The sequence below is a fragment of the Lagenorhynchus albirostris genome, chromosome 4 (genome assembly GCF_949774975.1).
Source record: "Lagenorhynchus albirostris chromosome 4, mLagAlb1.1, whole genome shotgun sequence".
Classification (NCBI taxonomy): Eukaryota; Metazoa; Chordata; class Mammalia; order Artiodactyla; family Delphinidae; genus Lagenorhynchus; species Lagenorhynchus albirostris.
In genome coordinates, this window is record NC_083098.1 from 42,533,600 (window position 1) to 42,549,470 (window position 15,871).

Genomic DNA, 15,871 nt, shown 5'->3' on the forward strand with positions numbered 1-15,871 from the left:
AAGTTGAATTTTTATTTCCCATTTTCTAGCTGGTAATGAACTTGTTTCAATAACAGGGAAATTGTCCTCTTTTGTTTGCTTATTTGTGACAATATGAATTTGTTCATGTAATGCAATCATGTAATACCATTATTCAAGACTTCAATGTATTTGTTCTTAACATTAACACATTATTTTTCTCATACCTTCAAGCAAAACTATTAAAGTTTGAAAGTGCAGAGAAATTATTTATAAATGCACTATAGACTCAAGATAGCTCTGGAAAGGAAATATGCTGTCTGGTTATGCTGGATCTGAAATAATTTGTGCTCTATGTTGCAACCAGCCAATTACAGTGTTTTCCCATGAGAAACATGGGGATTTATATTTAATAAAGACACAACTCCCCAAAGCATTTAAAATGTAAAGCTAAAATCAATGAGGAGGAGAGTTGGATACAAATATTTTTACATTTTTGTGCATTTTTATGCTATCACTTTTTAGGGCCACTGACTGTGGCTCAATGTTCCTTATATTCTGTGTATTTTCCATGTATTTCCATTAAATAGTCCCAGGAGTTCTTTCAGCATTTTATGTGCAAAAATAAATCCGTGGCACTTACACAGTTATGTATGTATTTGTAAACATCTAATACTTGTGCACTGTTTGCAGAGAATATTCCTAGTCAAAATCATGACACTGTCAAGTGAAAGGATGCCATACCTCTTTTTTTTTTAACTAACAAAGCAAATAGTTTACCCATATCCAAGATCATATCATATAGATATCTACACACATGCAATTTGAGTGTAAACTACCCAGCTCCCAACTCAAAAGCATATCAAGCTGAAAGGTTTCACCAGTGTCTTCTAGCAAGGATCCTGTAAACTTGGGAGGGACTGTGGGTTATGTCAGAAGGTTTCTGGATGCCAGCTATGTGGATGGGGGACCTCTCTGGAATGAGAGATGGGCTGCCAGCGTTTTCTCTGTCCCATCGCTAAAGGAAGATGAAAGAAGTATACTTTTTGTGATGCTGTTTTTGATGAAGTTGCTTAGAGCAGTCTTAATATGATTGCTGCTCCAAGTTACCTTAAATAAATCTCAGAGCACTGAGTACTATATGGATGTACCTTCTTTTCAGGGTCTTTAGTTTGTAACTAATAGAGGGAGACAACTAACATAAACAAAGGTCTCTAAAGAAAACTTTACCTGGTGCTTGACCCATTGGTATTCATTAGGTAATTAAATTTACCATCATTAGATCATATGCTATAATTCATTGTATCTAAGGGGATTATTGTGAGATGCACTATTATATTATGTACCCCTGAGAAAGAAAGACAGTGCTATTAATTACACTATGACTCATCGTCGATTGTAAGGCATGCTCTGATTTCAGAGATTTTAATGGAAAATGTACATCTTAGACTATGAAATGAAAGATTTTAGTATTTCTTTAATTCACTGGGTGATATGACACTAAAAACACTTTCTTCAGGTTTTATTCCTGACTGGTTTGTTAGAGTTAATTACTTCAATGTTTTTCTTATAAATTTCTTTGATCGGTTCATTTCAATTTTGGCTGCTTATTAATTAGCAATTCCTGTTTGATCAGAGTAGGGCTATCTTATTTGGGCTGACACAGAGCGCAGAATGAAATTCCATGCACAGTTGCACTCACTGATTCCTTTACATTCTTAGTGCATTTAGCTTCTTCTCCTCTGTATTCCTTGTGTGCATGCCCTTTATTAGGACACATTTCAAATCCTTTTTTTGGGAAGGGGTAGAGTATAAATTATGATTTTTTAAAAAAAGCATAATCTTTGGAAGGTTTAAGTGACGGTGTTTCATACCAGTAGCAGATTTCCCTAATAAAAATGGATGTTTAATTTCTCACTAGAAAATTGACTTTCCTGTTTTTATCTGCAGTGAAGATGTCAGATCAGCTAACATTATTGCTGAAGAAAATGATGTTGCATGCCTGGTTATAGATCGTGAGTGAGTATACTGATGTTGTCGGAGAATGCAGGCTACTGCCACCTTTGAAGACTTGGCCTTCTGTTACTACAAGGGCCCATCTGTCTTCCCTTTCATCAGCACTTGGAAACGCTGGCCAATCCTCAGCTGCGAGTACATTCGATTAAAATTCATGGGAAGGAACTGGGCCTTCTGATCTGAATCTGTCTGCGGCAGTGGCAGATGCTGGCAGGCTAAATATTTTGTGTGCAGAGTTTGTACATAAATATCAGCAATAGACTGGTTTAAATTCTGCATCTTACAGAGAAATAAGCTTATTAGTACTCTCATGGATTTTTCCCCATACAATGTAGTGAACAATTTCATAATTTATTGCTAAAATGCTCTAAGCCGTCAAAAACCTCTCTCTCTCAAAATATAAAATGTTCATTAGCTAGATGTATTCCCAGAGAAGTTTTAGTTTAATGCTTGTAGCAATTTGCAGAAGATGTGTGTCAATATTAATCTCTAAATGTCTGAGGTTATTTCTCAGAATATTTCATTTTGTGTCCTTAACTCACTTCAAATCAAATTTGAATCTGACCCCTTGGATCTCTCATTAATCAGTTGAATATTTATTGACTATCTAGATATAAAAAAGGAAATTCAAATATACCAAAACTAGGCCATTGTCTGACAAAAGCCATGTATAGTCAAAAGAAATAGGGCATACTCATATGAAATATTAACAAAAAAATAGTAAAATGACAATAGGTATCACAAGAGTATGTAGATGATTGCTAATTGAATACAACATTTATTGAACATAGAATCATAGAGATTTAGAGCTGGAAAGAACTTTGGAATATTTTACAAAATCTTTTTATTATGGAAAATTTCAAACATATTAAAAAATAGGATGTTATTATGGACCCCATCATGCAAGCTCAAGAATTATCAATTAAAGCCTTTTCTATACCACTTTGCCATCCTCTCCCTGCCTTCTACACACTATTTTCAAGCAAATTCCAAACATAAAATTATTTCATCTATGAATTTTACTAGCATCTCTAAAAGCTAAGTATTATTTATAATACATGACCACAATAACATAACATGCCTAAAAAGTTACCAATTCTTTCTTTCTTTATTATTTTTTAATTGAGGTATAATTGACACATAACATTATATTAGTGTCAGGTGTACAACATAATGATCCAATATATGGATACATTGCAAAATGGTCACTACAATAAGTCTAGTTAGCATCCATCACCATACATAGGACAATAATTCTTAGTATCACTTTGAGTTACTTTAATCTTTCCCTTACAGATAAAAAAAAGTAAGTCCAAGTCAGTTAAAGAATTGCCCCCGGGCTCCCCTGGTGGTGCAGTGGTTGAGAGTCCGCCTGCCGATGCAGGGGACGCAGACTCGTGCCCCGGTCCAGGAAGATCCCACATGCCGCGGAGCGGCTGGGCCCGTGAGCCATGGCCGCTGAGCCTGCGCGTCCGGAGCCGAGAGGCCATGACAGTGAGAGGCCCGCGTACGGCAAAAAAAAAAAAAAAAAAAGAATTGCCCCAACAGTGTCATCTGTGATGGAACAGGGGCTTCTGCCCAGGTCTTCCAGTGCCTTTCAGCAGTCTTTCCACCATGCCATTTGGCTCCCATAGCGTGTGTTCAGAAGGGAAGCAATCACAATACTGTGAAGTGGGAAAAGTTTTACTTTATTTTTTAAGTGTGGAAATGGGGCTTAAAATTCACAGGAGTTTTCTAGGCAAAGAGGAAATGTGGAAATCTCTGCAGGTGAAGTAAACCTTAAAAACAAAGGCATAGGGCTAGGAAGTGCAAATCATGTTCAGATGAATGTAATCTTTGGTGGCAGCTCTCAAATGGAAAATATATTGATATGGTATTGCCCTGACAATGCATTGTTTTGTATATGAGTTCCTTAAAAATATATGCATGCACTAAATAGCATTAGCGGTGTGGTAAAATCTTACAAATTGCTCCAAAATGCAAGGACTAAAAACAGGATAGAAAGGAAGAACTCCTCCCCCTTTTCTTTATTATAATCACATAACCAAATATTTATACAATATCTCATGGATTCATAATCCATGTAAAGGATGCAATGGTTTTTATAGAGTTTATAAATTATTTGGAAGTTTATAATTTTAAAACGCTTAATTTACATGTGCATAGTTGAGATTCTTATAACATAGAGAGTACTGTCCTGTTAGACACAATGAGACATTAAAAGTTACATGAATTTATTCTGTGCATAAGAGAAACTGAATATCAGGTATGACTGGGTTGACCTACATCCTGGATTTCCTGGGACAGTTCTGGTTATTCCAACATGTTTATGATTGGCACTCCCCTTCACTCTGGAAAACATTCAGTTTGAATGATAAATTATATGATCATTGTAGCTATCACTTATAAAGCTAGATTAAGATCCCGTAATAATTCTCCCATAGTACCCTTACATCATTGTTCACACTTTATTTGATTGCTTTATTTAACATCTGTCTTCCCACTCTTCTGTTTCTTCATGAGGACAGAAACATTTACTTTGTTCGCTGCTGTTGCTGTGCCAGCATTTGACATAGTCCTTGGCATAACAGGAAGCGATCCAGATGCTGGCTTAATAAAGGACACCATCCTTGCAATGAAATATAGCGACTGAAAGCCTATGGCTCTTTATTTCTTCTTTCCTAATTCATCATTTTAAAAATGCATACTTGAATGTTACAGCTAGAATGTTGTAGCCATTTAAACTTTAGTTTGTGGAGAATTTCTATAGACCTGTGACACCAGTGTCACATTTAAAAAATCAAATTTCTTTACAACAATACTTCAATTAGTTTCATAGCAAGCAAGATAATGGTGACATGTAGAATAAATAAAATCAGTGGGATAGGGAGGGTGGGAGGGAGACGCAAGAGGGAGGGGATATGGGGATATATGTATACCTATAGCTGATTCACTTTGTTATACAGCAGAAACTAGCACAACATTGTAAAGCAATTATACGCCAATTAAGATGTTTAAAAATAAATAAATAAAAACAAAAAAATAAAAGAGACCAAAAAAAAAAAAAGCAACGTACAAGAAGTATTTCCTTTTACTTGAAAATTTCAACCATTGGGAATTTGAAATTGCATGGCAATACTCTTTTGTTTCTCACTACTGTACAGTCAGCAAAGGACGGTCCACAGAGCAGGGCAGAAAAGAGTGCCTAGTAGATCTGAAGGGGGAAATGGAAAATACCCAGCACAGTGCATAAGGTATACTTAATAATGTAAGTGTAGGTTGGTGGTCAGTTAAATGTGGGTAGAGGTCTTCAGGGCTAGGCAGGCAGTAAGTGTCAACAGTACACTAATGAGGGGAATTCTGGCTTATTGGTTTCAGTTTTAGGTGTTTTGAGGTAAATTTTCATTCCTTTCATTTCTTTATGTCCAGGAGCTTAAGATTTACTGAGGTGATTAAAGCATGGTTTCTAGAAGGATACTGTTTTGTAGTAGGGAAGAGAACTACCCTGAAAATCACGAATCCAGGTAGATTGTCAAGTGTGGGGTGCGGGAAGCATTGGAAGGATAATCCAGAAAATAGGTTTGTTTGGTGAGGAAGGGGATTCTTTTTTTCTCATGGGCAGTGCCCTATGTAAGAATTCCAAGAGATAAGGGACCGGGGACAGGCAGATTAGATGGGACACGTAACAAACCTGTGATCCGTGAGGGTGAGGGAGGTAACGGGAAGATGCTGGCTGAGCCTCAGACAGGGAACTACTAAGTTAAGGTAAACGATTTGGATTTAATTATGAAGGAATGTGAAATGAGTAGTATTATCTACGGACAAAGAAGAGATAAATTGTATCCTTGACTTTAAAAATAAATAGCTTAATTAATTTGGTTAAGCAAAGTTAGAAAAATCTGGAACCCATGTAACCTGTTGATTCAGTAAACAGATCATGTAGCCTATTTCCTTTTCACTGTCTTCTTTAAAAAAAAAAAAAAAAAAAGCACAATATTGGTAAACCTGAACCACAAGGGGGAAGATTACAGAAATGGTGTCTCTTCTCATCGATAGCCTCTTTGCTTTCAGAAGCTCAAAGGATCAATTATATAGCTTCCAATAACTATTCTACATGTGACAGCAATTTTAATGTAACATAAATTATTGAAAAACAATTTGCAAAGCTGTGAATAACCATACAAATAGTCTTTTATGAGCTTAAGAAGAATGGCAAGTTGCAATGGTAACTCTCAGCGCTGAGCTTTTTATTTTATCTTATTTTATTCATTTAGAACATTCAACCAAACAGTCGGGACTTTTGAAGAACTCCAAAAATACCTTGAAGGGTATGTGGCAAACCTGAATCGTGATGATGAAAAAAGACATGCGAAGTAAGTGGAGGAATATTTTCCTAAGCCGGATGTAGCAGTTGATAAAGAAGGGGACTGAAGGGTGTGGTTTGCTGTGGCGTAACTTTTAGTGTGTTGCCATTAGAAAATTTGGGGGAGTTCTTTTAAATTGTTCTTCCACAAAGAGGATACCATTTGCCTGGTATCCTCTACCAGGATAATAATAGTATGGCTATTATTTTAGTCAATAAATAGTTTCTTATTTTCAGTGATGGGTAGTAATGTTAGGAAGAAATTTCCTGATAGAAAACCTTGGGAAAGGGATTCTTTACATTGACTGGTGACTTAGTTCAAAAGGACATTAATTCAGAAAGGAAGGCTCTCTTGCCCATGGAAATCAAACAGGAATACCAAGGCATAGCGTAGCCCATTCATTCTGATTCCAGGTAAAGAGCTAGGGCTAGAGTCTGGGTTATTTCAAAATATAAGGGAGCTATTGCCCATGGTGTTGTGTGTTGGGTTCTAAATGTAGTAATACTGATGAAAATGGTTTTTTGTTTAATAGAAACAATACTTTGTAAAATTAAAATTATTTGAAAATCCTTTGCTAAAACATTTTGTAGAATGAATACTTAAGCATATATTCACCAGATAGTACCATTACAATTGAAGAGTCAAGAGTTCTAGAAGACTGACCTTTGAGTTAAATTAGAGCATTCAGTCAGGACTGCATAAGTTTGTTTTTGTTTTTGTTTTTTTTCTTGCAGGGAGTATACTTGCAGTTTTTATGCCAAAGGCCTTTTGTAGCGAGAACAATTTATAAATACATAACCCAGAACAGTAAACTCTAATTAAAAGAGAATTGAGTATTTCCAAGTAACAATACTTAGACATAAAATATGAACTGTATTTTTCATGTTTCACAAAGCGGTTATTCTGGTTCAGCCAGAGAAATCTTCAAGATCTGACAAAAATAGCAAAATATGGCAAAGATTCTCAGTGTGGAATCCTCCTGTATGTGCAACAAAGGAAGTGGCTCTCTTTTCTGGTTTTATTTCCTCTCACTGATTCTTTGTTTTTTAAACAGCTTTATTGAGATGTATTTCAAATACCACACAATTCACCTGTTTTTACCTCTCATTGATTCAGTTTGACTTTTGTCTATTTTTTATTGTGTGTGAGTATATCTGTTTTTTATTTGTATAGTCTATTGTTTTTCTCCCCAGATGTAACTGAATCTGACCCTGTAAGAGTTGAGATAAGCTCTATGGTAACTATGGGCAGTAATTACTGGCAGAAATAAGACTGTTGTAAGGGTGGAATTTATGTGTGCCGTGACCCCTGCTTGCCCAAGGGAGCGTATGTAAAGTTTCTCTTATCTCCTACAGGAGATCCATGTCTAGCTGGAAGCTGTCCAAAGCACTCTCTTTGGAGATGATTCAGCTGAAGGAGAAAGTGGCCAGATTTTCCTCATCATCCCCATTCCAGAACCTTGAGATTATCGCAACACTGGGCGTTGGTGGGTTCGGAAGAGTTGAGCTTGTAAGGGGTTTACGTTTCAAGCATCTGAGAGAAGCCTTTTGACTATTTTTTGTTTTGTATTCCAGTGTATGTCAGAGGAATATATGCATCGTTATTGCTATCTAAACATTGCTTTGAACAGAAATTGAGAAAGTACACTTTTCACTCTTTATGTTGTGTAATAGCAGGTCTGTGCTAGTAACTTATAATAATATAGCTGCAATTTCAAGCCTCTTACATCACATCCTTTTGTGATTTTTTTTTTCTTGAGGGCAGTTAGTTATTGGAGAATGTACCAGTAACCATACCCAAAGGCTACAAAACATAAAATGTGTTTCCTAACAGCAAAATGTATGTATACATACGTTCACGATGCATTAACTGTATGCTAAAGCAAAGAAGAATGTGTCCAGTGAAAGTGTCATAGAAATGAAATCTTTAATATCATAGCTCCATTTCTTAAACAACTCCCCTGCTGTGTCTGTATTTGGCATTCATTATTCTATTTTTGGGTTGCCAAATTTTCTATCAAAAAAAAAAAAAGCTGAATGCAAGGAGATGTTTGAAGAGCAGCCTTCTGTAGTGCTGGTCAGGACAGCTGGGAACTTATGGCCTGATTTCGGTTGCATCTTCCATATCACCACCTCTCTGAGCTTTATAATCAGCTTCCAAAGAGTAGCAGAGTGGTGCTGTCAGATCAAGTGCTCTGAGGAAACAGTAGAATGGAGATCTGTGACCTTACTGGGTAGAGATGGCTCTGAACCCTTGGCAATTACCAAGCCCTTCTTTGCCCAGCAGATTTGTAACAATTCACTGTACATTAACCTTGGGAACTATGCTGACACTTCCATCTGATGGGTGGCCTGGGTGTGAGCAGATCTGAAATGCTGCCAGGAGACTCTGGGTAGTAAACTTTACACCCAGTCAATTCTTGGGTAAGGGGGGAAGAAACGATTTCTTAATAGGCCAAAGAGTATTTGTAGTGTTTCTTCTGCCATATGGAGAGATAAGGGAGAGATCCATCTGCTGTATTTTTCATCAAAATCTTGGCAAAAGGACTGAATTAACAATGCTGAGGTTTCCTTTTTATATAGTTAGATAATAATAATTGAAACAATAATTCCACCATTGATTTAAAAGTCATAGGCAGCACTAATGTCAACTGTGAGCAAAATGTGGGGTGCAACCATTTCTGCACCATTTCTGCAACCATTTCTGCACTTGTCAAATATAGTCTGCTAATGGAGTTTTAAAAGTCTATCTGAATGCTTATTAAATTTAAAAAATTTCCTTTTAAGGGAAAATCCTGTTTGTCCATCTAGAGCATGGTCTCCAACAGAGCTTTCTGCGCTGATGGAAATGTTCAGTATCTGTGTGTCCAGTAGGGTAGCCACTGGCTATATGTGGCTGGAGAGCTTTTGGATCACACAACTGAGGAACTGAATTTTTAATTTTAATCAATTTAAAATTAACCTTATGCGACTAGTGGCTATTATATTGGATCGTGCAGATATGAATCTTGATTTAATATGTCTTGTTTTGAAACTCAAAGAAGTGACTATTAAGAAAAAACAGTTTTTGGCAATTCTGGCCAAAGTTTTTCATGTCACATACTCAAAACTGAAGAGATTTCTAAACATTCAATCTTCTAACTAGAGTATTTTTCTTGTTTCAATACAAGCATTCTAGAGGCATGTTCCAGATACGTGAACTCTTTTGGAAATTACAGTGAAAAGGAAGTGTGTACACCTGGATAAAATTCAGTTCCCGGAGGGATAAGTGGTTAAAAGCTTACATGCTATTTAAATGTGAAAGAATTCGAACTCTCATTAGTTAACATGTTTTACGTAGATATTGCAAATCTTTCCTAGTAAGTTCATTTTGAGGGCTTGTTCTCTTCTTCCCTAGGTTAAGGTAAAAAATGAGAATGTTGCTTTTGCAATGAAGTGTATAAGGAAAAAGCACATAGTTGACACGAAACAGCAGGAGCATGTCTACGCAGAAAAGAGGATCCTGGAAGAGCTGTGCTCCCCCTTCATCGTGAAGTAAGCGAGCATCTCGCTCCCAGAACTTAGCATCTTAGGCTCTCCTTTTGAGTGTTTCCATGCAAGAGGACAGAGGAGGAAGAGAAGGCCTCGCTCTGAATTCTCCAGCCCAGTGACAGCGATGATACATAAAATGTTAGAAGTTTGAGATCTGAAGTCAAGAGTCCAGATTTTTTTATTCTTGGATAAATCTCAGGAAAGCGTGTGGGGTGTATGTGTGTGTTTGTATGTGTGTGTGTGAATATAAAATTATTGTGGCAATAATTTGAACTGCTTATTTAACTCAGACCCAATGCAGAATTTGGGAAGCAAGAATTCATTCAGAACCCTTCAGGGGACGTGCTGCTGTTGAATTTCGACAAGAAGTGGCATCTGGACGTATTTAGGTTGTTGAGGAGCTGGTCCTAACAGTGCCTAGGTGCCAGAAGACCCACCGCCTTTACAGTTACTGCTTTCTTTAGCTATCACCAGAGTTTGCAAGAGAAATGTATTATTCTAGGCCATGGCTCTCTTGTGAATTCATGGGTTAGTGGTGTAGGCCAGTTAAGGCATATTTTTTCCTACCTGTCTTAATGCTCCTGGAGTGTAGCTTTAGAGATTTCTGGGCGATGTAAAGTGCCTCTATAATGAGTAGTATCTATGCTTTTTTTTTTTTTCGGTACACGGGCCTCTCACTGTTGTGGCCTCTCCCGTTGCGGAGCACAGGCTCCGGACGCGCAGGCTCAGCGGCCATGGCTCACGAGCCCAGCCGCTCTGCAGCATGTGGGACCTTCCCGGACCGGGGCACGAACCCGTGTCCCCTGCATCGGCAGGCGGACTCTCAACCACTGCGCCACCAGGGAAGCCCCCAGAGTGTTATTGATGATGCTCTTAAGCAACTTGGAAGACGTTTTAAAACTGGGTTTCTAATAATAACTGTGCTTTTCTTTATCTTCACAGATTATATCGCACTTTCAAGGACAATAAGTATGTATACATGCTTCTGGAGGCCTGCTTAGGTGGGGAGCTATGGAGTATATTAAGAGACAGGTAATGAAAAAGAATCATAAACAATAACTTTTGTCTCCTCCTGTGTCATCTAAAAGATGCTATGTTCATGATCATTTAAAGAGGCATGAAGAAAGTTATTAAGAAATGAGTCTAAGAACGTATTATCACTTGATAAAAAAGTAGTAATAGTGATATTTTCTTAGCTAACATTATAATCATGTAATAGGCACCCTGTAAAGCAGTTATTGTCATTCTCATATTAGGGATTAAAGAAGCCCAGGCTTAGAGTGTGAACCATCCATGTCACATGGTTAGTATGAGGCAGAGTAAGTATAAACCCAGATGTTACTGATTCCGAATCTTGAGAAGAGAGATGATGAAAGGGGTGGAGAGTGGGGAAGCCCGGACTGAAAGGCAGAGTGAAATGTCTGCAAAGATTCCGTTTTACAAAAGGGGTGATTTCCACACAATCAAAACCACAGGTATTTACTAAGCTCCACCTATGTATAAGGCTCCATAGGAGACAGTGTGGGAGTTTTCTAAACAAAGTGAACTGTTCTAACCCCTCAAAGTATAACGTTTTCCTCCAATGAGTTTAGATTTTGTTTTGGGAGATAATGTAATGTGCAATTCTAAAACATTTCATTATTTAATGTGAAAACTAAATATGACAAAGAAGTTGGCAGTTTGTAACGAAATGTCCAATGAGTGTTGTGGATAGTGAGCTTGGAGAAGAGGAAAGATAGAAAAATGTGATGGTCAAGGAAGGACTCGAGCTAAACTCTAAAGACAAAATTTGGAAAGGCAGAGAGGAAGGTAAACCGCAGGAACATTAGGATAGGATTAAGTGTCTTAACTTGCTGAGTAAGAGCAGAATTTGAATAGAGGACAAGGGCAGCAGAAAAGGAGATGGGAAGGTGGCTTTGCATTAGGCTGTGGAGGTTAATGCCAGGCCAAACATTTAGACAGCATTCCCTGGCTTAGTGATTCTCAGCCCTGGCTTCACGTCACAGTCTCATGGGTAGCTTTTACAAAGTAAAAATGCTGGGCCCTAATGCCAAAGGCTTTGATTTGGTTCAGTTGCAATGGGTCCAGAAAATGACTTTTAACTGCCTTTCAGGCAATTCTAATGTTCATTCATGGTCAAGAATCACCGACCTAGGTAATAAGAGACTTTTGAGCATCTGAGTAGAGATTCATGTGTTGTACTAGGAACATATTGTCGGATGGATCTGAATGTGGGAAACCTGGAAGGGTTGAGGAAACTTGCATGATACCTGCAGAAGCATTTGCGTCTTCCATCTTTGCTTCCATAGGCAAATCTTTTTAGAAAATATAAATCTATTTAGAGGTGGGAGTTCCTACTCTAGTGTTAGGCACTTTACCTGATCCATAAAACAGCCTTGTTAAGTCAGTAGTAAACCCATTTTACAGATACGAATCTGAGGCTCAGAACAGCAGAGCAACTTGCCTAAGGATGCAGTTAGTGGAAGAAGAAGGAGTCAAAACCAGTTTCTCTCGTTCCAAAGCCACAGCCTTCTATTATACCATGCAGCAAATCACCACCACATTTCAATAATTCAGTATGTAAACCTACACACAGTGCTGACACAGGGCAACTCTAATATCATCAAGGTGCACTAAATAGGAAAGAGTTATGACCCCGTTTCTACATAGGTTATTGTTACAAGCTATACAAACAGGAAATGAAAATGATCACTTGAGTCATTTTTAGTCAAGCAATCAAATGGAGAAGTCTGGTTCAAGCGCTCCATTGAAATAGTTGCATTTTCCCCAGAGTTTGCCAGAGATGTCTTTGAAAAGTTTTATTTTCTTGTCTTTCCATTTTATATGTTCATATATGATTGCCAGAAACAATTGTTTGGATGTAGACACTTTAATTTTAGTGAAGTGGTTCTTGTTTGCATCAAGTATCCCCCTAAATTTCTTTATAATCAGTGGTCTAATTCATTGGCAGCATGAAGTATTATTTAGTGCTAATGCCATACAAAATGTTTATATTGCATAAATTTACTGTATAATAATTGACACCTAGAATCTAGAACAAGGATGTGTGTCTAGAGTATTAAGAGGGAAAATGATTTCATTGCAGAGGCAGCTTTGATGAACCCACCTCCAAGTTCTGCGTTGCTTGTGTGACAGAAGCATTCGATTACCTGCATCGACTAGGTATTATCTACAGAGACCTGAAACCAGAAAACTTAATTCTAGATGCTGAGGGCTATCTTAAATTGGTAAGACAAATTCTGCAACTTACAGTATCGTATGAAATATTTCTAAACACAAAGCTGTGTTACAGTTGCAATTCTCTTTTAATTTTGGTACATTTGTTATTGTCATTCTGGGGGATATGGCCTTTGAAATCAGCACACTTAACACAGGGCGCTGTGCTACAAGTACATTCTTTTTGGCCTAGGCATTGAAGGTTTCAACCATATCTGTGACTCCTACTAAGGATTCAAATAATAGAAAGCCTTTAAAATTGGATTTTGTTAGCATTTTTATATAATTTCAGGTAGGTTTTAATAAATTCCTGCTACATATAGGGATTAGCTATGAGGAATAAGGAAAGAAGATAGTACAGTTTCTGTCCCAAGACAGCCACTGTCTGTAGAGGAGGAAAAGATACACATATGAATGTTGGTAGTTTAAAAAAATATTTGTGAGTGATTCTAAGGTACAACCAGGGTTGAGAATCAGAACACAGACTGTAGTTTCCTTGAAGACAGAGACTTTCCTTGCCATGCATCTTTGTAATGGATAGCATGCCTAACATGAATTCCCTTGCATGTCGCACAACAGAAAAAAATGCTACCAGTCATGTAAACTGCTTCTGGTGCAAAACTGTAAGAGAAATGGGCAGTCATAATAGTAGAAAGCAGGCATTTTGGATCTCAGGAGGGAACCTCATCAGGATGGGGAACCCAGGATGAATTTTCCCTGAGTCCCTATTGTCAGGAGATCAAGGACATTAAACCATCTCTGAACTTAACATTTACAAAGGTATTAGAAGTTTCTAATAACAGAACTTTTTTATATGGAAATAATAATAGCTACCATTTAAAGTGTAAAGCTGTGCTAAATAAACATTTTGCAGTTAATATATTTAACAGTTGATGAGATGTGTTTTATCATCCACATGTTATAGTGTTCAATTTAACCTTAGGAATTAAATTCATGATGTGTAATTGCTAGGTGATTTCTCTCCATAGTGAAGGAATAAAGTAAGTCCTTTCATGTGAAATCTGGCTGACTTGCAAGAAACATTTTGATGCATTCAAGCTTTATTTTATCCATGAAAGACAGCTTTGGGAACTGGTGAGGTACTAACACAAGGCCTTAATCCCTTGTCTCCTTCACAATTCCTTCATTGGGTATGCCTCTTACAGCTCTTTAGAAAAACCTTTTGGAATATTCTAGAAGTAAAGCCATCATGAAGGATGTAGATTATCCATTAAATTCATTCTTTTTTTTCTATTCAATTATTTTTTTTTAATTGGAGTATAGTTACTTTACAATGGTGTGTTAGTTTCTGCTGTACAATGAAGTGAATCAGCTATACGTATACATATATCCCCTCCCTCTTGGACCTCCCTCCCACCCCACACCCATCCCACCCATCTAGGTCATCACAGAGCACTGAGCTGAGCTCCCTGTGCTATACAGCAGGTTCCCACTAGCTATCTGTTTTACATATGGTAGTATATACATGTCAATGCTGATCTCCCAATTCGTCCCACCCTCCCCTTCCCCACTGTATCCACATGTCTGTTCTCTACTTCTGCATCTCTGTTCCTGCCCTGCAAATAAGTTCATCTGTACCATTTGTCTAGATTCCACATATATGCATTAAAGTATGATATTTGTTTTCTTCTTTTCATACCTATTTTTAAGAAATCAGATAGTATATTCAGTATTTATAGGCATAGACGTCCATAACCATCTCTTTTGTTAGCCATTGTTATCCATCAGCTAACTCATTTGACAACCAGCTAAATGAAGAGTAATAACTAAAGCCTTTAGAAATTAAAAAGTAAATGTTGAGTATTTCCATTTCTAGCTATATTTCAAACCAGATATATTGAAATTCTCTTATACAAAATGTCTCAAGTACTGGAGGAAACATGAAAAGCAGTATTATATGCCTGGCTGACTTTATAAGACAGCACTGGGAGTTCCCTGAGGCCGAGAACCAAACTTGGGCAGTAGTGAAGGGTGGAACTCAAACATTGAAGCTGCTGTCTTGTGGGCACCCAGCAATCCTAGGTGGCCTAGAGGTTTTATTTTAATTGCTGTACCTTCTGGGAACAGGAGACCAAGTTTTGGACCTGGGCAGTGTGGAAAGTTGAATCAGAGAACATTGTCAAGAGCCAGGAATCATACAGATTATACTTTCAGAGAAAAAGAAAACAGGGGAAAAATCTAATGTCTAAAGGCAGAGTACATGCAAGAAAACATGCTTTTCTCATTATTGGGCTCTTGGTAGAGGAACAAAAGAGTCTAAGAATACTTGGCCACAGGCTGGTCTTCATGGGGTTTTGGATGCCCAGTCTTCAAGGATGGAGAACCCCAAGAAAAAATTTAAATGAAAATGGATCCATGTTGGTAGTATGCCCAAGTTTCCACGAATCAATGTATATTCTCTCTGGAAGAATGTTCTCTCAACTTAGGATACAGAGAACTCCCAGACATAAACTTCCAGGGAATATAAGCTCACATTAAAAAATAATGTTATATGCATGAGGAAAAAAGGTGCCAGGAACATTATTTGGCAGGCACATAAAAGTCTCACATATTGCAGTAATCAGATACAAAATATAAAATAAATACATCTAAGTTTTTTAAAAGTAAGAGAGGGACTAACAAATGAGTAAGGAACAGAGAATCTCAAAAAGGATCTAACATGTTTAGAAAAAAAAAAACAAATAAAACTTCTATTAAGAAATTAAGAATATAATAATTGAAATTAAATATTCAATGGAAGTTTTC

General features: G+C 37.3%; 1 protein-coding gene across 2 annotated transcripts in view; it reads left to right on the top strand.

Annotated features, from left to right (window-relative positions):
- Nucleotides 1-15,871, top strand: part of PRKG2 (protein kinase cGMP-dependent 2) — an 83,524-nt gene that overhangs the window by 40,612 nt on the left and 27,041 nt on the right. The window contains exons 8-13 of one of the 2 annotated variants that reach the window (XM_060147196.1): nt 1,909-1,977; nt 6,249-6,347; nt 7,694-7,847; nt 9,735-9,871; nt 10,811-10,900; nt 12,975-13,116. In XM_060147196.1, the coding sequence (XP_060003179.1) occupies nt 1,909-1,977; nt 6,249-6,347; nt 7,694-7,847; nt 9,735-9,871; nt 10,811-10,900; nt 12,975-13,116 (691 nt within the window). The remainder of the gene's footprint in view (nt 1-1,908; nt 1,978-6,248; nt 6,348-7,693; nt 7,848-9,734; nt 9,872-10,810; nt 10,901-12,974; nt 13,117-15,871) is intronic. The other variant, XM_060147197.1, reaches the window with a different exon arrangement.